We start from the raw sequence: 21,568 nt of genomic DNA, 5'->3' as shown, positions 1-21,568 counted from the left end.
ATATATATATATATAGATATATAGATAGATATATATATATATATAGATAGATAGATAGATAGATAGATATGAGTTAGAATAATGAATGACTGAAATTCTGAAACAATAGCCTTTTGTTCTAATGACAGTTTTCATTGCTGACACTATCAGGACTATTTTAAAGTCTTTTAGCTTGTCGTCATGTTATTCCTACACATTTAGCCAGTGCCATTGATGATAAACAGAAACACAACAGATAGACATCAGCCACTGATGTTGGGAAATATCCTCTTACTTGTCCTCTTAAAATGCCAATATGCAGCCTTGAGATAGGGGCTAAACTTTGTGGGATGAATAGTTTTGAATGTAAGTAAGGCCTCAGTTGCACAGGCCTAGAGACTGTTTTGAGATCCCCTAGCAACTTCTTTGTTGCTAGGGAAAGATGTGTATTTCCCAACTAGTTGGGCGTTGGTTCCTGGAGGTTGCAATGACCAGATAAAATGGATGGGAAAGAGGGCCCCACACCAGAAACCTCCAGGAGCAGTGGTTGCCTGTAGTTTGCCTGGAAAGTGGTTAAGTAGGGGTTAAGGTTATTTAGTCATCCGTGTTTTTATATTGTCATATGGACCAGAGATTGCTACCAGACTGGTTAACAATGATTGCTGTTTAAGGAAACGCAATTACTATTCATCATATGAGATGTGTTAAGATATCATCTGTCAGTAATGGTGCTGAGTGGATTTTAAGAGAGTGAGTGTTTGTTATGCTGCATGTACTGACAGCCTGATATTGAACTATGTAACACGATGCGTTGTAGACAGTTGACAAGACCATCAATATATTCGTCTATTTGATAACAAGATATCAAAGTAAATGTATCAAAGTAAAGCTTGTGTGTGGTTATTTATTATTTAGCAGGTCTTTTGGGCTGATTAGGGTAAGAAAACAAATTTATTTCCCTTGACTAAATTCACATTGACAGCTGTCCTTACAGCTCAGTTTACCTCTCCCCACCGCCAGACACTAGCTGGAGAAGGTAAGGCACCTCCTTTTGTCCATTTGCCAAAATAAGAACTAGGACACACAGCCAGATACAGCGCTCTTCCAAAGATTAAATGACATGACTCTGTGCAGCCTAGTTGATGCACAACTTCTAAAGTAAACCAGAAGGTCTAGAACAGATTTCTGATAGATTTGATGCTGCAGAGCTTGAATTCTGCCAGTATTCATGAGCTGGCATTGGTTTTGCTTGAATTTCATCTGTCTCTCACGTACAGGACAAATTCAGACTCTGCCTTACACCAGAGCGCCATGAATCCAAAGCCCCAGGAGGTCTTTGCCGGGGGATCACAGGAGCTGCAGCCTAAACGAGGTAGAGGAAGATCCCGTTACAAAGACACAGAGCTGCATTTATTTATTAATGTAGAATGTACTAATGCAGACAGGAAACCTCAAAAGACATAAAGGGGCTGGTGTCACACAGTAGTAGTTCTTGGTGAAATATTTATAAAGTAAATGGATCTCTAGCAAAGTTTCTGCATTCTGGTTCAGCCCTCGGCTGGATGTGGAGGAGTAGCATCTCTGAATGAGGCTGATTCAGGAGGATCTAGAGAGGAAAATCAATAATTAACTGATTATGCATTGATTATGTCTTTTTATGTGTGAAGCTCTGATAAAGCGAAGCCAAGATTAGCTGGCATCCTTTCAGTCTGTCTGATGGTCACCTTCTATTTATAGACTCTAGAATCTGGTGCACAGCACTATATTCTGCATGACTGGCTCCGATATTGATGACTCATTTTTTTTGGTTTGTTATGTATTTTTGTCATTGCAAGCAACTGTGTCTTGCTGTTTCACTAATTAGTACTGCTGCTAACAGTGCCTGGAACGGAGAACTCGGAGACAAGTGCAGACAACGATGTGCAGAAACAGTTGTGGGATGACGAGAAGGTACCAATGGGACAGGGAAGGGCTGCAGAGTGTACACCAGTGACGCAAGACTTGTGTCTCATGATTGCATTTTCTTCTCAGGATGATTCATCAAAGCCCAACACGTGTGATGTCCCAGGAATCAAGTGAGTGGTTTACGTTGTTTGTTTTATTATTCTTCAAAGAGCAATGCCACTCGAGTATTGTGCATGAAGCAATATGTGGACATTAGTTGTCTGCCATATTGGACGTGATACAGCTAGGTTGCTAGGGAGAAATGTGCGTTCCCCAATTGGTTGGCGGTCGTTCCTGGAAGTTGTTGGCTCTCACTGGGTGAAAGAGTTGCAAATGATTTGTGCTCCTAGTGATTTCTTTGGAGTTTGAATTTCTGTGACCTAAGAATTGACAAGAAAACTTTGGCACATGTTTTTTTCCTTTAGTTGGAAGAATAACCATCAACCAGATATAATCCTTTAAATCTCAATCTTAATAAGTAGCCAGGTTTTATTACTGGAGTGTTTTGTAGCACTCTGGACTAAGTAAACAACAGTTCAGTATTAATCTGCTACTCTCTTTTTTTCTATAACTGCTTTTTTCTTTTTCATTTGGATGGTTGACTGAAGTTTTTTGTGCATTCCCCATGTGTCAGGTAACTGAGGAAATCCTCCAGCATCTGTGAGGAAAATCATAGATGTTGCTAGTATCGCCTTTCAGGATTATTTTGCTGGTGCGCTTCCTCCCCCCCCCCAGTAAATTAGATCAGATATGGCTGGGGGAAAGTCCTGTAGTGATAGGCAATCAGGTGCTATTTTTCTACGAGCACTATAAAGTACAAACATAAAATGCTTCATAATGACATTTAAAGCAAAAATCCTTTTTCGTGTTAACGTTGGATATTAGAAAAATGGCACTGAAAGAATTGGAAATAAATGGGAGAATTTTGCAAGACCAAACATGGATGGACCACAAAAAAAAATGGGGGCAAAGTCAGCAATTTCTAACCATTTTATTATCTGATTTCTCTGGTGAGAAAGCCCATGTACTTTCCCATGTCCCAGTTCAAAGTTAATTTAGATGATCTGTCAAAATAACACCAAAAGCAGGTCGGAGTGCAAAGATGCTGAATAAATAAAAGGGCTAAATAAAAAGAATTACACAAAATAGAGTAAAACTTAAGTGATTATTGTCATTTATTGGTTAGGAAGTTAACATATTCTCCCATAAATCAGGTTAGGTACAGTTATTTTCACAATAGATGGCCATCACAATAAATCTTAATATGTGTGATTGAATCAATTTCCTCTGATCAGTAAACATTTTATTTGTTGACCTTTTCCACAAAGAAAGTCACAATCTTGTGAAAGCATAGAGTAAAATGGATCATTTACATGTGTTCAAAAGACAGTTTAGATCCCCTTTTATTTATCATCACTCCCCTTATTGAAACTTCCCTACTTTGATAGGATATGAAAAATACACAGACAAATGCATGGTTAAAAAAGCTAGTTGTAACAACATAGTTACAACTGTAACTATGTTATGGAAGCACAGCAGCTACGACGGCCATTGTGACAGAAGTCAGGCTGATTTTGTTAATGACTGCGGTGCTGTTTGCTCTGGTGGCTGAACTTTGCATTGTGATAGTTGAAGCTTGGGTTGAGGTGGTTGTACTTTGGGTTGAGGTGGTTGTATTTTGCGTTGTGGTGGTTGAGGTTTCTGCATTCACTTCTGGTATCTGTGAAATGGCTGACATTGAAATTGATGGATTAACTTCAGACTCATTGCTACAAATTCTTCGACTGCTTATAATATAATTTGCTGTTATTTGCTAACACTTACCGACAAGCAGAAGCAGAATGAAACAGATCTTGAGAATCATTGTGGAAAAGTCCTTGAACCTTCAAAAATAAAATGATTGATTATTGTTTAATGTTAAATTCACATTTGTGTTTCCCAAAAATTTGGAAATAGCATTAAATATAATCTATAATGACATAGTTTAAATAAATAAAGTATAATATAACAATAGCTCAATAAAGTAAATCAAGTATGAAAAGTGAAATAAATACAATAAAAACTCACTTGATAAAAATCTAAACCAAATACATTCAGTTATTGTCTTATTAGTGTAATTTTCTAAATGACAGAAGTGTCTTTTTTTTCTATGTTTCTAATTCATAATGCAATAACATCATCTTTAATTTAGAACAGCATAAACGTTTGTTTTTTTTAATTACTGTAATCATTATACAGCTCTTTCTATAATAATTAGGGCTGGGTATCGTCACTGGTTTCTAGAATCGATTCAATCCCGATTCACAAGGTCCCGAATCGATTCGATTTAATTCGATTCGATTTAAATCTGGGAAATTTTGACAGTCAGAAATATTATAATTCAGATCAGTAAATTTACATATTTTTGTATCAATAAAAAGGAAGCTGACACACGCAAGACTTTATCAAAGGTGTGAGCATCACAACAGATGCCTTTGTGTCAAAGTAGCTGAAGATAAAACACAGAAAAACATGAAGGTGATTTTCCTGGCCTGGGATTTTATAAAAATATTCTGCAGTACATCAAAAACGAAAGAAAACCATTATTCAACATATGAACATAACCTCTGAAGTTACAGCAGTTTTATTAGAGACACGGTTAAGCGTTTTGCATTTTGAATAATTTTAAAAAGTTTAAATTTGTTCAGCATTGAACAGCAGAAATGAGGTTTTCTTTTCGGAAGAATGTAAAAGGGGAAAAAAACAGCGGATGACAGCGCTGTAAACAACAGTAGACTGGTGCGTTACAAGCAAGCGAATAATGAAGAAAGTGAAACTGTTCTTGAAGTACAGAGAGAGAGAGAGAGGGAGAGAGAGAGAGAGAGGGAGAGAGAGAGAGAGAGAGAGCTGTGCATCGCGGTGGAAGCAAAACAGTAAAAGTCAGAGTGAATTCATGACGATGTTTATGTGAAGCGTTTGGATCTTCTTTTGCTGCTGGTTTGGTCAATATTGTTTGGAGAGAGATCAAACTAACAGCTTTAGAATCGGCTCATAAAGGGCGTGAACACAAAGCGCGGACCCGCCGACAGATCAGAATCAGCGAGCTGTCGGCTTTCAGCCCCGACCGTGAGAAAGGCGACATCTAACTGATTCTGATTCGCAGGTCGCGCTGTGTGTTTAAGTCTTTGTGCAGAATCCGTGTACCTGCTCTCATTTACTGTCTTAACTGTTTGGTGGTTCTTGAAATTTTGTGAGATGTCACCTGAGATTCTGGCATTTCGGGCAAAATAAATTTATATTTAAAAATCGATTCAGGATTTTAATGAATCGATTTTACGTTATCCAAGCCAGAATCTATTTTAATCGATGAATCGATTATAAAAACCCATCCCTGATAATAATGTAACTTTTAAATAAAAAAAAAAAAATCACTTCCATACTTTTGCTTTAACCCTTTGAAGCCGGTCAGAGCAGCACGCTCTTTTTTGCTTAACTATTTTTAAATCCTGGTAGCTCTGCAACCGCATAAGCTAGCGAAATAATTTTTTTTTGCATATGAAACCGGAGGAGTTGTACTTACATCTTATGCCATCAGCTTGTCCTAAGTCACAGTTTCCTTCCACATAAAGCTTTGCAAAAATTGCATAAAAAGCGCTTGCAGGAACAAAAACATAATATTCCAGAAACACACTTTGCTGATCTGATCAGCTGTTCCTAACACTTCCCACATTGAAACAGACGTCAGCGCGAACGATCGCATGTCCACCATTTCCTGCCCGAAACCGGAAGTGACGTTATTTTCGCGGAAAATGTAGTTTTTTACTTGTAGGCCTTAAGAGCCTATACTGGTCATGTTTGACTTTATGCTTTTCTGAATAGTTGCTGGGATGCTTAGAACTCAAATTGCACTGCTGGAAATAGTCTATTTTGATGCACATGCTGTTTTCTTTGCAAATTTGCATCATAGGATTGTTTTTCATTTTTCCTGCAGTATATAAAAAATGGTGTATCTCAAAAATAAAACTATGAAGACACTTAAAATAAATTTCCTGTTGTTGTAAACTATTTTTTGCAACTTTTTTGTATTTAAAGTTTTAAGGGATAAGCCTCTTAAATTTCTCCAAGTAGAAATATATGTAAAAAACAATTTCTTTGTAGTTTATTGCACTTTTTTGCAATTAATGATGTATAGCAACTTGAAATGCTCCCAAAAATGGCACTACAGCATGTAAAAATATAAAGTAAGCTCTGGCGGACTTGGTTCTATGGTAGGTCTTAAAGGGTTAAAGCAAAACACAATTTTTTTTCTTTTTTCAGGAAAAACCACATTGGCTTGACAGAAAAGATGGTCATGAACTAATTTGTCATATTTTATTTTCCATATTGTAACAAAGTAAAGTCTTCAGTAAATCTTTCCCTGACTCTAAAGTTTAGTCAGATATTCTAGATTTGAAAACTTACAGTTTAATCGTTCTGAGTTGTCTTCAGTCGTGCCGATGCTCACCAACTCCAGCTGTTTGTTGTTTAATCTCTGACGGTCTGCAGCTTTTATACCTGCACAATGTCGATACGATGACATCAGATGCTGAACAGAGACACAGCTTGTAAAACTGGTTGACCATCTTTTCTTGCCAGTATCAACAACATGATGTGATGTATATGTGATTTTTATATCTATCTATATAACTATATATCTATGTCTATAGATATCTATATTTATATATATATATATATATATATATATAGGTAGCTACCAATCTATATCTATCTTTTTGTTTGTTTTTCGGCACAGCATTTAAGTAAACAGTTAATAGGTGGATGGTTTATTTAAGGTACTGGGGGGTTTTATGTGATTAAACGTACTGGTGAAGCTTGGATGTGTTTTTGTTTTTTGTTTCTTTTTTTGGGGGGGGGGGGTTGCAGGCATATGTTGATGTATCTTTAGATATGCAAATGTATACATAAGAGACAGGAATGAAGAAATAGCATAATATAACATATGGCATAACATAGAACAGCCAACTGCCGGTCCATCTGCATCTAAAGGACAAAGGTCACTCCTTTGAGGATGCCAATGTTCAGATGGTTTGATGGTTTGAAAGACGAGTAAAAGAAGCCATTTATGTCCACTGTGAATGAGCATCTTTGAATAGAGGCGGTGGCTTACGACCACAACTATCTGCCATCTATAAACCAGTTTTGAGATCCTTCCCAGATGCCTTAATGCCCACTCGCATCCTGGGCCTTCTGACCTCCGGAAATCACATGATGGGGGGGAGTTTCACAATGAGTTCACCCGAAACCTTGGCTGATAGTGACCTACACCCGTTTTCACACCTTGGCTCGTGTGATTAGGTAGAGCAAAAACAGTCAACATTGAGTTTTTTGTATGAACACGTTTATTCTTAAACACAGCCTGAGCTCTAATACGGAAGCTTTCTTACCATTTCTTTAAGTGGTCTTCAGGAATAGTCCTTGAAGCTTCTTCAAGGACTTTCTAAGAAGCTCTTCTTTGAGTGTTAAAACTGGTTCCCAGAAAGTTGATTCTGTTCATCTGGACGGACGTAGTGTTCTCAGTGGGAGAAAGATTTCATCAGTCACCCAAGTGACTTCTTCAGTCTCCGCTGCCTGCAGGTTTCCCCAACCTTATAAACATTACCTTTGCACAATGACTGAAACTAGCCCACTGCAGCTGTGATGTCAGTTTCACGGTCATTAAAATGTTTCTCCCACTGAAAACGCTACGTCCGTCCAGATGAACAGAATCTTCTGAAACTTCTTGGGATTTACTTACCTGGATGATTGAGCATGCATCAAGATATTTTAAAACTGCTTCTTTGCTAAAAAACCTTGACTGGGGTGCCCTTTTTTATTTGAATGATTCAATGGTCAGTGTCTGAAGATGGTCAGGTTCAAGGACTGGACTGAAAATGAGTGAAAAAGCAGCAAATGTCCAAATAAGAACTTTGCAGAACTATTACTCAAGAACACTTTCAACAAATTCAAAGAAAATCTGGCTCCTTGGAAGCAAAGTAGAACAAATTTAAAACTTTGCACAGTATTGTAATATTTTCTGTTATAGGCTCACAAATCACAAATTATGTTATGACAGCTGTACATACAAAGAAACACGAAATGTGCTGTCAGTTCTCAGAGACGTCACGAAAGAATTTGCATCTTTTTTGCTTCTAAATTCAAATAATATCCACGTTTAAAGGTTATACAAGAAAATAAACAAAAAAACTAAATGCACGCTCATTTGGTTAGTCAAAAATGAAGCAAACTATTATGAAACCCTGTCACTCCTGCTGTGCACTTCTGTGTAACTCGTGTTAAGCCTCCATATTACAAGTTTACAATTATGTGCTAGAAAAAAACTGGAAAAATTGCTAAAAGCAACTTTTCTGTGGGACACAATACCCATTAGGTAATTAATCTAGAAGAAACGTTATTACAAGATCATTATGTTGTGCTGTAACAGGAGTGGCTTACACATACTCGTTCCCAGGAGACACAAATCCCTTGGTGGTTGCACCAGAAACAATATCTGGCATCAAAATCTGCCAGATGAGCTTCCTTTGTGACCAAAGAATCAGCCAAAAGAGCCTTTTTTAGATTTCCTATTATTAGTAATAGATTATCGTTCCTGCTTCTCTCTAAATGAAGTCTGCTTGTGTTTGCTGTATTTGGTTCAAACTGACCAAAGCAAAGCATGAAACAGGTCTTGCAATGATTTCTCCTTGCTAGAAACTGAAAACATTTTCAAGAAAGTGAACTTACGAGACACAGAATACACACTGAGAAAGGATTGTCAGCTGATGGAAAATTCTACTACAGCTGGGAATTATTTATCTGTGGGCATCACTGAGTGAAAGCACAACAGGCTTCAGTTTAGCCAAGCTTGTTTGTAGAGCGCTTTATGCTAAGGACAACTAAAAATACAAAAAGAAATAATAATAATAATAATAATAATAATATTAACAAGAACAATACATAAAAATATATATTTAAAAACAGAAAAATTGCAGAAGAAGCACAATCTGAGTAATATAATTCAAATTATACAGAAAAATGAAAATCGACTGTCATACTGTGGCACCCACCCACTGTAGGTGGGTTATAAGAAGTATTTAAAATAGCATTTAAAGCAAACATGCTACCCACTGTCACCTAGCTGTTGTTGCCTTTTATTAAAAATGCTCATATGCTTGGTCACAGTCTTGTTTCGCACAAGCTGTTCTTATGTCTGATAGAAAATGTGCTCTTTTCAGCATATTCCCCTCGCCAGACCAGGAGTTGAACCCATCCGTGCTCCCAGCCGCACATAACACCGGCGGTTCGCTGCCCGATCTGACTAACATTCAGTTCCCCCCACCGCTTTCTACCCCGCTGGACCCCGAGGACACCGTGGCCTTCCCCTCCCTCAGCGCAGCCAACAGCACGGGCAGCCTCACCACCAACCTCACCCACCTGGGTATAAGCGCCGCCAGCCACGGTAATAATCAACATTTTGTGTTCATTAAAGGGGTAAAACGGGTAAAATTAACTAAGCAGAGGGATTGTACCGATCAGTGTTGTAGCACAGAAATTTAGCTTTAAGTGGAATGTGTTTGTTCACAAAGGAGAACCACTAAACACTTATGCAGCTGAAAGAAAACATAAAAACATGCCAGTAGTTTTCATACAAATGACAATAAAACAGCAGGATTTAATTTGATGCTCCACAAGTGTTGAGTCTAGCTCTGCAGACGGCACGCAGTGTGGCCAACAGGATCTGGTTCAGCATCAGTTTGTAACGGTCTCTTATGTTGTAACACCTAATGTGTAAAATACCAAATGTAGGGGCTTGTGCTTTATCACATTTATGCACTTTTACAGACTTTTACTTTGACTTAGACTCACTCTTCTGCACTCAGTATCAGTCCCTACCGTGCAGGCATTTAAAGTTGGTGGTTTTTGCTGTTTTACTTTTTCTGATGTTTCTTATTTACACCAGTTGGTGCATTAAAGCTAAGTTGGGGACAAAAAACAGGTACGTGTACATCCATAGTTTCTTTTCTTCCTTTTTTTTGACTTCCCAGGGATCCCCACTTCCTCTCAGCCCACCATGACCGTGACTGCACAGCGCCGGCAGCCACCGGTGGTGCCGCTTACCCTAACCTCTGACCTCCATCTCCAACAATCTCCTCAGCAGCTCTCACCCACCCTTTCCTCACCAGTTAGCATTACACAGGTAAGGATTAATTAAAATTAGTTTCATTCTCTTTCAGGAACAATGTATTTGTATATCCAAGGTATTTGGACCAAAAATGGATGAAGTCAGAAATTTAAAAATAGTTATTGCACTTGCATCCCGATGTGTTGAATTTGAAACAAATAAGTGTCATCACTTACTGCAAAAAGAGGTCACATTATATTGACCCTTAAGGATTTTTCACATTAGTCTATGGTGCCGTTTCAAGTCTTTTTCCATTAATGATTAATTATATTTTGTAGGTTTTGTGCAGAGAATAAATTACAGAATAAAATACTGCATTTTAGGATATGCTACATTATGGTCAAACTCTCATTGGTTCAGTATTTGTTTATGTCCAGATAGTCATCAGTAGAAAGGAAGAGTGTGGCTTCACAAAGTCAGGCATGAGAGAGCAACAGAGTCGGTATTGTAGGGAGGCCGTGGTGGATGACCGTGACACATTTACATATTTATCAGCTTAGTTGATCTTTCTTTTTTTTCCAGTCTTCATTTGCAGTCTGGTTAAGTTAAAGAAACACTACATGGCTATGTTGATTTTAGCAAACTTTTACTTTGAAGGAGACTTTTCACAGTTCCAGTTGAGTCTTTGCAGTCAAGTCGGCAAATTGCAGGCATGTGCCGAAGACCAAAGCAATCGCAAGGAGGTTGTTGGTGCAGCACTGCACCAACAACAAATTATCTTTGCAAATTATCTTTGCAGATAATTTCACCTGGTACTTTCAACTGGTTCGAGAATACATACGTTTCCTTATCAGCTAGAGGTTGCCAGGGGGGTCGCTAGGCCCTAAGTGACTGAAATCATCTGCAGTAATGTGTTCCTATGTGTAAATAGCACTGTTGAATGCTGAGAACAGGCTCTTAATGATATCTGTGTCTTTGTCCTTATGCTTTTAGTACAGATCCATAAATTGTAGTGCTTTTGAAACGTCAAGCTGTATACTAATGAGTATTCAACACGTACTAGGCGGTTAAAGATAAGATAAAACATTTAAACACCACACCCCTACCCTCCAGTTCATGCAGCAGAAATCACTGCTACTTGGACTAATTTATCCCCATCGTTCTGCAGGTCATGCCAACAGAGTCATTGACCCTGGAACAGCAGCTTTCTCAGTACCCTCTGTTCAACCAGCTGACAGCTCAGGCTCAGGCTCAGCTGATCAGTGACCTCCAGAAGCAGCAGGCCCTGCCACAAGGCATCCAGCTCATTACCTTGCCAACTCTGGCCTCCGCTGGTACAGCGTCTGCCACTGCCAGCAGTCCCTCACCAGACAGCCAGACCACTGGCAGCATGAGCATCAGCTCGGTAAGATGCAGTTTAACAAGAACGTGGAAGCTTAGATAAAAATCTGATGACATGATTGAGATAATTTTGCTTATTTTTAAGCTGCTGTTCATTTTACCACTTTGATGATGCTACCCTAAATACATCGCAGTAAATATCTGCACATCCTTTCTATGCTAATTTATTTCTAATTATATAGATTAACTTAGCTAAGAAGCATAAACACATATTACTCTTTGCTACACGATGTCACTGTAAAGTTGTTTGATGTTAACATCTTTGGAAATGATGGTTTATGAAAAAAGAAATATGCATTTGGTCGTTCTTTAAAACACAAGTGTTTGAGGTATAATCAGAAGGTTTAGGATTTACCCTAACTGAACATTGCCCAGTCTCTTCAAGAACATCCTGGATCACTTTAAGCCCAGCTGGTATTTTATTTAGTTGGTTTACCTGGAACTCTTTTTCCGCCTCCCTTTCATTTGTAAGTGGTTGGATTAGATGGACTGCACTAGACTAGGTGTTTTGTTTTTTACTGTTGAGTGCTCAAAGCACAGACTTTGAGCTTTGTGCCTGAACAGTGCATCAAACTTGTGTTTCTTTAACTTGATTTTTTAAGGAGTCAAATTTAACAGGAGGAAGTGATCCCAAATATCCCGGACTTCACTATAGTCTATTCTAGCTTATGCCACATTTGCACATGCAAATGTACATTTCCATGCGGGCTCCCACACATATTCCACAGTGGCGACTTTTGAATTTTTCCTTGGAAAATGTGGCTTTAGGTGTAAACAGCTGAAAACATATATTTTGTGGAAACCTACCTAGTACCTAGTTCTCTTCAACACCGATAATCATCCACAAACAAAACATCCACACATTTGAGCTTGAAATAGAAGTTGATGAAAAGGTCAGAACAACATTTCCAGAGACCGATGTAAAAATTGCAGCATTGCTGAAAGTGATCCAGAGATGCACTCAGATATGATTTTAAATCCTTAATAGATCAAAGTTTAATCAGCTAAGGTCTTTGATTTCCATGGACTAGCTTCCTGAGCTTTTTAGTCCTACCTCATATGTTTTGAGCAGACCCTAAGTTGATGCCTTCTCACATGTCATCGTTTTTAGACTTGTGTATGACAGGCATGAAGCTTAGTGCTAGCTAACCCTCTTCCCTCCAACAGTACCGCAATCAGACTGGCTCACCAGCCACTCAGTCTCCAACCTCCCCAGTCTCCAATCAAGGCTTCTCCCCTGGAGGCTCACCTCAAGTAAGGGCCCACCCACCGAGCTACCTGCTGTTTGGGGAAGGGCTTTGCTCCTGGGGGAAAGCTAATTGTAGAGAGTTAGGCTGCTTTTCATTCACTGTATCCACACTTAATCACTCATGCTGTCAACAGCTGCATAGCTCATTTCTTCATCAGCACTGCCATCGTTCACAGCGTGCATGGCAACATATTGATAGCCTATTGATGGAGGCTATGACACTTTGTAGCCTTAAAATATTCATCTTGTATCCTCAACCATTACAGTTTCTCACATGTAATTCACCCAAACTATATTCTCTGTGTCAGATATATTCTGAGGAAAGTCTTGGTTTGTTTGTTTTTTCATGGGTGGGGGACATGCCAGGCTGGAGCATGTAGGTGGCAAGATACGTACGTGCAGGAAAAAATATCTGCTTTGTTGTCACATAGTCAGGTCATCATCATGCAAACTTTATGCTAGGGAGATAACCTTGTTGGCCTAGCCCAGGGGTAGGCAACTCCAGGCCTCGAGTGCCGGTTTTAGATGTATCCTTGATCCAACACAGCTGATCCAAATTGCTAAATGACCTCCTCAACATGTCTTGAAGTTCTCCAGAGGCCTGGTAATGAATTAATCATTTGATTCAGGTGTGTTGACCCAGGGTGAGATCTAAAACCTGCAGGACACCGGCACTCGAGGCCTGGAGTTGCCTACCCCTGGGCTAGCCGTTCCATCCCAGTGATTTGGACATTTACACTACAGTGTAAATGTAGTTTTTTTTAAAAGGCAGTTTAATTACAGTTAGTTTCCAGAACATGCATCCTTGTTTCATCTCTATTGGGGTTTTTTTAATTATTTGAAACAGTGGAAGGGGATCTTATGTTGTTTGCCTCTGTTTTGGACTTTATATGAAGACAAAGACTAGATGTAAAGCTCACAGGGGCTAACAGAGGCTAACATCAGGTAACAGAGGCTAACAGTAGCTAAATGAGGCAAAACGGCATTGCTACTAACAGTTCAGCATATTCTCAACAGCTCACTTACTATGTGGAGACAGTAATTCATGGATGCCACTTGTAGTATCAGTAGCATTTTATTCACTACCCCTGCTAACTACATATCTGTGTTCAGTTCGGCTTTAGTTATATACCGTAGTGCCAAATTACACCAACGAATGCCTCAAGGCACTTTCTGCTGTAAGGTAAATCCTAGGTAGGTGTGTATACTCAATGAGCCCAGACAACTTTCCAAATATACCAGAATATAATAAATATTATTTAAAAAAAAAAAAAAACTTTACCTTTTTTGCACTGGAGTCCCTACAGTGGTGGTGAGTTGAGTGTTGCCACGGTAATATGATGACAACAACCCATCTGAATTAGTTTTTGTCTTGATCTGGGCTGTCGTGGTCCTATCTACGAGGATGGGACAAACTGAAGCACCCTGGTTGTTTGTCATTTATAATAAAACTGTAAAGTGTGCTATCAATTTTAATAATAAACTAATCATTAAAGAGTGGCGCTATTGCATCTTCTGTTAGCCTCCTCTTTTTGTGTTTAACCATGACAGTCGTGGTCACGAGGTCCATTTGCTTTGCTCGCTGCTCACTCTGACAGCTGTGACTTTGTGTGCTGCTTGTGTTTTTTGTTACTCCATCGCTGAAAGTGTCTGCTTGTGAACTCAGATATTTTCTCTCTCTGTAAAGATTTGTGTTATTATTGTAGCCACTGCAATGGTGTATTTCTCATATATATTTTTGGGGGTTGTTTGTGTTCCTCCAGCACATCCCCGTGGTGGGCAGCATATTCGGCGACTCCTTTTATGATCAACAGCTGGCATCGAGGCAGACCAACGCTCTCTCTCATCAGGTGACACGTAACGTTAAGTAAAAGGTTTTCTTTAGATTCTCTCTGACTTCAATGTGTGTAACGTGTACAATTGTGCTTTTTAGCTCGAGCAGTTCAACATGATCGAAAACCCCATCAGCTCCACCAGCCTTTACAACCAGTGCTCCACCCTCAACTACACGCAGGCAGCCATGATGGGGCTCACTGGGAGCAGCCTACCCGACTCTCAGCAGCTCGGCTACAGCAGCCACGGCAACATCCCCAACATCATCCTAACAGGTAGCCACAGCATCTGTGTGTGTTTGCCCTTTGATACATTAAAGGTTCTTTGCATAAATGCCAAGCATCCGTCAAAACATCGGTGATGAGCAATAAACGAGGCCCCCCTGTGCTGGTGTGTTGCACATGACTTAGATTTCAGTCAATATACGCTCTATCTGGGCTAAGGTAAAGAAGTCTAAAGGCAACTGAGCCGAAACTAACAGCAGAATTCTCCAGAGACCATACGAGGGAACAACTTCTTTTAGACACTTCCACATTTTACTAAATTGCCAAAGTTTCTTGTTTTATACACTTCTATCATCCAGTCTAATAAACAACACCAAATAAGAGTCGATAGCAGAATAAACCGTACGTCTGTGCAGAGTTGGTGTACTATCATCAAAGTAAACCTTCCAGTGACTTGAACGTTTGTCTTTGGATTTTAAAGGTACTTTGCAATCCACTTGTGCAGTAGTTCTAAAATAGGATCTCTGTGGTAGGGAAACATGTAGAAATACTTGTCCCAATTTAGCTTGAATCAGTAAAAACTCTAACCCGATTCTTGCCAGGCGTGCACGTTGTTCTCAGCGCTTGTATTTCTCAGTCACAGGTGAGTCTCCGCCAAGCCTGTCCAAAGAGCTGACCAACTCTCTTGCGGGAGTTGGCGACGTCAGCTTCGACGCAGATTCTCAATTCCCTCTGGACGAGCTGAAGATCGACCCGCTCACCCTGGACGGACTGCACATGCTCAACGACCCCGACATGGTGCTTGCCGACCCCGCCACCGAGGACACGTTTAGAATGGACAGGCTGTGACGTGAAGAAAAAGAAAACTCGTTAATGGAGAGAACCAAAGGGCAGGATGATCCCTCTTCCTCGTTGCATGGCCGTCCAGCTGTCCGACTTTGCCCTTTGAAACAATGCGGCACCAAAAGACAACAGGGGGGAAAAAAGACATCCAGCGGCTCGCCGGGGGGATTGCCTCGCTGTCGTTTTGAATGAGATTGGTCGCTCAGCGCTTTTGCTAGCCTACTGTGTTTACAGTGTACCATTACATGCCACATATATTCCAAAAACGCACATTTGGCGGTTTTCTTTTCTTTTCATATCCACTTTATTATTTATTTTGTTGATATTTGCTTGTAGCAGGAAGCTGCTAGGACATTGGGCGAAACTGCACCCGATATAAGCGGCCGTGTTTTTAAGAAAAAAGAGAGCGAGAAAAAAGAAACCGAAAAAAACATGGTCGCTTTGCTAATACCGTGCAATGAAATAGAACGGTTTTCCCATCATGCTATAACGGCTTTCTATTTCACACTCAAAGCTTTATTTTTGACAACCAAATGTTATTTTCATTGTGTACTTGTGTGTTTTTATGCTTCATCTATTTATATGTTCTATTTATTTATTTGGTTAAAGATTTTATATTCCATTTCATAATTTCAATTTGATGCCAAAATGTTTTCTGTAGGCATCGTGTAATATTGCACTGATGTAATTTGTGTGTATTTATTGATTACTAACATATTTATAAATGTGTTTATTAAGCTATTTTTGGTTTATCGAGGAGTGCAAAACCTCCCCATAGTTGCCCTTCGGTGTTCAGTGTGCCATTTTCTGATGTAAGATGTGGCGACCGTTAACCATGCTGCAGCCCAACAGTCCAATCCAGATACGACAGTTTTTTTTTAGCACCGCTCCAAAAAATGCTGCGTGCTCCGGAAATGCGTTGGCGTAAAGCCACACACGTGATCTTTAACTGAGAAAAATCATCAGGAAGAAAAACAGAAGCATCTAAATTTATTTTCTCTTGATGAAAAGCCAGAATACATACATATATACACGTTCAGGCCGACCCTCTTCTCAGTGAAGGAAGGTGTCTGTTTTTAAACCAGAGATCACTGAAATCTTTTAAAGTCGTCACTGTGAAATCACCTGATTTTGCCTTACGGGAGTATTCTACTGTTCTACTTAAGTGTCTAACGTGACAGCGTATTTTCGTAACTTACTGTAACGTTTTCTCGTATTTGAGAGAAACTTTTGGTCAGTGATGTTTGTGGTTATGTTGTGTAAGGTTTGACAAATCAATGTACTGTATTTTGTAGCGGTACACTTTATAGCCAAATTGTTGGATGTTTTCTAAAGCGGGGCAAAAACGAGAGAAAAAAAAAGTCAAAGGCGTGTTTGAAGTGTTCGAGATGGAGCGCAATTGTGGGGAGGCTTTTTGCTCCTTTACAGGGAAGCTCTAACAAAAACGCAGCTGACTCGACGCGTGGGTATTTCTTACTGAACTACTTGGTTTTCATAAGCTCCACGCTTCTAGTTTATGAGAGGATGGGATAAAGTAGACAAAGTAGAATATGGCTATATAAATCTATTTATATGCTAAGTATTGTGTGCAATCTGATTTTTTTGGCAACCAAATGAACACCACACAAATCGGCGGTGTAGCAGAGTCACATCGTTTGAATACGCAGACAGACTTTAAGGGGTCAGTCAGCCCGCCTAAATCTTTTGTCAGAGTTTCCCTGAGAGTCACGTGCAGTCTGTGGGATCATGTTTGTTATATTGTAACGTTTGTGTACAGATGTGCTAATATTTTTACTCACAGCGCTGATGGGAAGAGTTCCCAAATCCCCCTTGCTGAAAAAAGAGAAAAAGGAATCACGTTTGGTTTACCTCTACAGCTGGACGGTTCGTCTCAGTTGAAGTGTTTTCTTGTCTGCTGTAAACCTCCATCAACGGTTTTTGTTTGCCTTCAACGGGCCTGTGATTCCTATGCAAAATGAGACAAATAAGATGCTTGAAGGAAAAAATCCACCTCTGGTGTTTTATTAGCTAACAGAATTTGCACGTTAAGCTGGATTTATTCTTCTTTTTGCAGGCGAGCAAGCAGTGTGACTCTTGTATTACAGATGGTAGACTTTGGAGATGTCAATTTTATTTTAAAGAGAAACATTATTGCAGATTAAAATGGAACCTAAAATGTCAAACATGGTAAATGTCGTGCAGGCCGTATAATATTTTATGACTTTAAGGGCTTTGTAGTTTATGACAGAATTAAAAATCACCTCACTTAAAAACTGGAATTGGGCGGCATCTCTTTTAAAGACTAAACATCGTGGCTCTACGCTAGAAAACTGACACTATTGGGAGTGTGCGCGTGTAGGATGTTGTAGTGTGTCGTGGTGGTGCTAATGACAATCAACAAGTGGAATACAAATTCATTTCGATACCAGAGAAGCATAAATCCAGCTTACTTTTGAAGTTTTGGCCTCAAAAACTGTAAATTGTGATTTATTTAATTACCTGAATCTCCCTCTTCGTCCTGTGCGACTGTTGAACATGGTGCAACATTGCTGCTCTAGAAAGACACCCTTTGCCCCTGACCCTAAATGAACCCGTGTCAAACTTTTGCATTACCCACAGGACGAAGAAAAATGCGACACACACTAATTCTGCTTCGTGTAAAGCAGCTAACGTTGGATTTTTCCTTCAAGCCTCCGAAACAAACGTGTAGAAAACACACTCTACGGATTACATCTCCAAAGGTTTGTGTACCTAAAAGATATTAAGCGTCACGTGCACTGTCGTGCTGCCAATAACGCCAGTGATTTGAGCTTTCCTGCCATCTCCTTTCTTTCGTCCTGCTGAAGTCATTGATTCACTGACCTTGTACATATGCTATAGCTGAAACAAAATGCATGACTTACCTGACAGTCAAAACCTCTAAATGAAGGCCTTCTATAGCTCTGCAGGTTTGATTTGTGTAACGTAACACTACCACAAAGTCTAAAGGGATGCATGTAAGGGTTTCTCCTGTTCAGTGACTCTGTTACCTCCATCTCTGTACAATGCTACTTGATGAATGATAAAAGAATGTATTTTAAGTGGCAGTGTCCTAGTTTTAACCCTTTGCCAAATGAACCCGACGATGTTTGGTGCGTTTGGTCTGTCAGAGAAGGCGACCAGGCTTCCATTTCTCTCTGCACTCTTTCATTTGCCCCTTTTCTCCTTTTAAGGAATCAGACTGTTGCTTGTTCCACGCTTTCTCCTACTACTGTAGCATCTCTCTGCGTACGAGTGTAAAGCGGTCCCTTCTTGTATAGAAAGACCTTGCGGTCGTTCCGGCCCTCTCCTTGGCTTTGTTGATGCGGGATCCGTCCCGTGGAAGTTGCAGATTGGCACGTGCGCTGATCGTTTGCATATGTGAACTTGACTCTTCTGACGCTTCTGTGTTACGCAGTCAGCCGCATGACATGATAGACACGTCGAGCAGATTATTATAACATGTTATGTGCAGGACTTTGATCTCGCTATGCTGAAGTGGAGTGCTTTTCAAGACACCGGATATGATAGTTTTTGTTGTTGTTGTTGCCTATCATGTCACGTTCTGGACTGGGTAAAAAGCAACTGTGTGTGTTGGGTTTTTTTTATTTTCTTGGTTTCTTTCTTTGTTTTGTTTTTTTGTGTATGTGTGTGCAACGTTTAGTCCACTGGTTGCTTCGCACTTTATTTGTGATTTCCTGGCTTTTGAGCAGAGACTGTTCTGCCTGACGTGAATGCTGACTGTTTCACACCAGATGTATACTCCGGAAATATTTTCATGTCAAAGAAAAGATGAATTCTCTATTTTCCTTTGTAAACTATATTTTGGCTTGTCTTGTTTTTTAATCTGTGAAGATCTTAGGGGATGCAAAACTAGAAAGGGCTTACTCCAGTGCAGCTTGTGTGCTTGTGTTGGAAAGGATAGGCATTCCGAATGTGTTTCTTTGTTGGTCACACCACACACACACACACACACACTGATTCAAACACTAATTAGCTACATATGTCACAGTCACACTAGAGTAAACAGTGGTTTGAAAGTGGTATGCAAGCACTCAGAGTGCGTTGCCATCTTCACAGGAACTTACTGCTGTTAAGATGGCTTCAGGCTGGTATGACTTTGCGATTGAATACGGTCAAAGGGACTATTACATGCAGTCTGTTGGTGATAATGAGACTTGGCTACATATAAAACTTCACATTGGGCATTTAGAGTCCAGTGAGAACCTCAGCGATATGAACAGAATACAAACAGTTTGCAACCAGCTGAGTCGAGCCCACTGTGGCAACTCACAGATGAGTTGTGCTCATCGCCGCAGACCGACTAAGATTGATTGCACCGTGGTGGCAGTTTTGGCTGCATTTGAAAATTAGAGACCAATTGCCCCCCCACAAGGTGATCTGTGCAGAGGTGGTGCGCGGTCAGCCTCGGGTGCAACTAATTATGGTTGGTCTCCGACAGAAAATAAATAAGTCAATGCATTCATGGGGCAACCACCAATTTTCCTTTTCTAGGCGCAAGGAGGTTCCATCCTGTTTTTACTCTACTGTGACTGAGCCATTAAATACATATGCTGCCAATAACAGTTCTGCAACACAGTCTGACTTTACTCTAGTAGCTAAAACTCGAAACTACTGGTTTGTCATATTTTTTCCTGTCTAAAATATCCACCCACAAGCCTAACAGTTAAAACAAGAACATGTACTAGAGAGGAGCTCGTGCTGAACTCACACTACTTAGAAACTGCTGATGAGGTGTGTTAACGCCTTCTTTGTGGTTTTATCTAAAAGTAATTATAACTCTGGTAATAGACTTGACTTCATGCAAGGCAGCTAACACTTTAGTTTAAAATTAGTAAAAGAGACTAAAAATGTCAGGTTTGTTGATCAGATTTGAAGTAATTTCACAAAATAGGCCGATCCTGAGACGACATGGTGAAATGAAGAGAGCTGGGGGTCCATTTATTTCAAATATAAGATGCACAGGTCATCTGAAAATGTCTTTTTATGTCTGATACACTGTTTAGTTTTGAGACTTTTGCTTATTTTAGTCTGAGACGTCACTTACTTGAGGTACTTCTCGGCACAGCCCGTTCCCTTTTTTTGCCATAAAAAGGCACAAACTGCATTTTTGTCACAAACTGAAAAACGTTTGATGAGTGATGCTCAAACAGGAGCGTGCGATTAAAGGTGTGCCCTCAGTCCCAGAATACAAGGAAAGAGTTGCTGCTTGGTCTGTACTGCTTGTTCCCAGAGACTTTAGGTTTGACTCAAATGTCCCTTTAATAATATGGGGTTTTATAAATGACTCTACCGTTAATTAATATGTGTAAACAAAAATAAATAAAACAGAGTTTAAGTTCCACTTAAAGCTTCTAGTGAGAATAGCATTATATCACTGTTGTCCTGTAAGTCGTAGTAACAGAACTGTAGTTATTTATTTGTTGCCATGTGATTCTCTTTACGTGACCATTTGTTTATAAGAAAAAAAAAAGTCAAATTAAATTGAATGTGGAAGACAGATTTTTCTCTGCACATAGTCTTGATTTGCAGAATATGCCGATTAAAAAAAAAACTGTCCAGTGTCGCATCACAGCGTGTTGCTGTGGACATGCATGATGTTTCAACCCTGTTGTATATTGTCTTTGCTATTGTTTCTATTTTGTAATCTGTATTTCCAAATGCAAATTTAAAAGATTATTTTGGATATGTGCATGCTTGTGACTTGTTCAGAATGTTAATTTCCACTAAAAGCTGTTGAGTTTGAAAACAAACAGTCAAGTCTGTTACTTAAAATCACGTTCGGCTTGTTCCTGTTTAATAACATATAATACCTATAAAGCCAATTTTAAATTGAATGATCATCAACGTAATTTTACTAAAGTAAATGTAATTTACCTTTCTCTGTTATAGACTGTGCTATAAAACTTCTCGGTCTGA

The 21,568-nt window shown here is 39.5% G+C and overlaps 1 protein-coding gene and 1 long non-coding RNA gene across 6 annotated transcripts in view; one reads left to right on the top strand and one right to left on the bottom strand.

The window, feature by feature from the left end:
- crtc1b (CREB regulated transcription coactivator 1b) overlaps nt 1–21,398 on the top strand; it is a 24,836-nt gene extending 3,438 nt beyond the window's left edge. For 2 of the 5 annotated variants that reach the window (XM_014337651.2, XM_005934860.3), the window contains 11 exons: nt 954–1,015; nt 1,257–1,351; nt 1,844–1,929; nt 2,011–2,054; nt 9,174–9,397; nt 9,984–10,135; nt 11,229–11,465; nt 12,629–12,715; nt 14,474–14,560; nt 14,644–14,818; nt 15,405–21,398. In XM_014337651.2, coding sequence (XP_014193137.1) covers nt 954–1,015; nt 1,257–1,351; nt 1,844–1,929; nt 2,011–2,054; nt 9,174–9,397; nt 9,984–10,135; nt 11,229–11,465; nt 12,629–12,715; nt 14,474–14,560; nt 14,644–14,818; nt 15,405–15,616 — 1,461 coding nt within the window. In that variant the 3' untranslated portion in view covers nt 15,617–21,398. The remainder of the gene's footprint in view (nt 1–953; nt 1,016–1,256; nt 1,352–1,843; nt 1,930–2,010; nt 2,055–9,173; nt 9,398–9,983; nt 10,136–11,228; nt 11,466–12,628; nt 12,716–14,473; nt 14,561–14,643; nt 14,819–15,404) is intronic. The other 3 variants (XM_042225929.1, XM_005934861.3, XM_014337650.2) reach the window with 3 other exon arrangements.
- LOC102309333 lies at nt 3,081–14,648 on the bottom strand. Its single transcript, XR_316573.3, has 4 exons — nt 13,993–14,648; nt 6,364–6,456; nt 3,748–3,806; nt 3,081–3,654 (listed from the first exon to the last, which is right to left on the bottom strand). It is a non-coding gene; the product is annotated as an uncharacterized LOC102309333 (long non-coding RNA).
- Nucleotides 21,399–21,568: the final 170 nt, after the last annotated feature.

The sequence above is a fragment of the Haplochromis burtoni genome, unplaced genomic scaffold (genome assembly GCF_018398535.1).
Source record: "Haplochromis burtoni strain Fernald_Lab_line unplaced genomic scaffold, NCSU_Asbu1 Contig_189, whole genome shotgun sequence".
NCBI classification, from domain to species: Eukaryota; Metazoa; Chordata; class Actinopteri; order Cichliformes; family Cichlidae; genus Haplochromis; species Haplochromis burtoni.
Note: the sequence above shows the minus strand (reverse complement) of the source record. Positions and strands in the feature narration are given on the sequence as shown.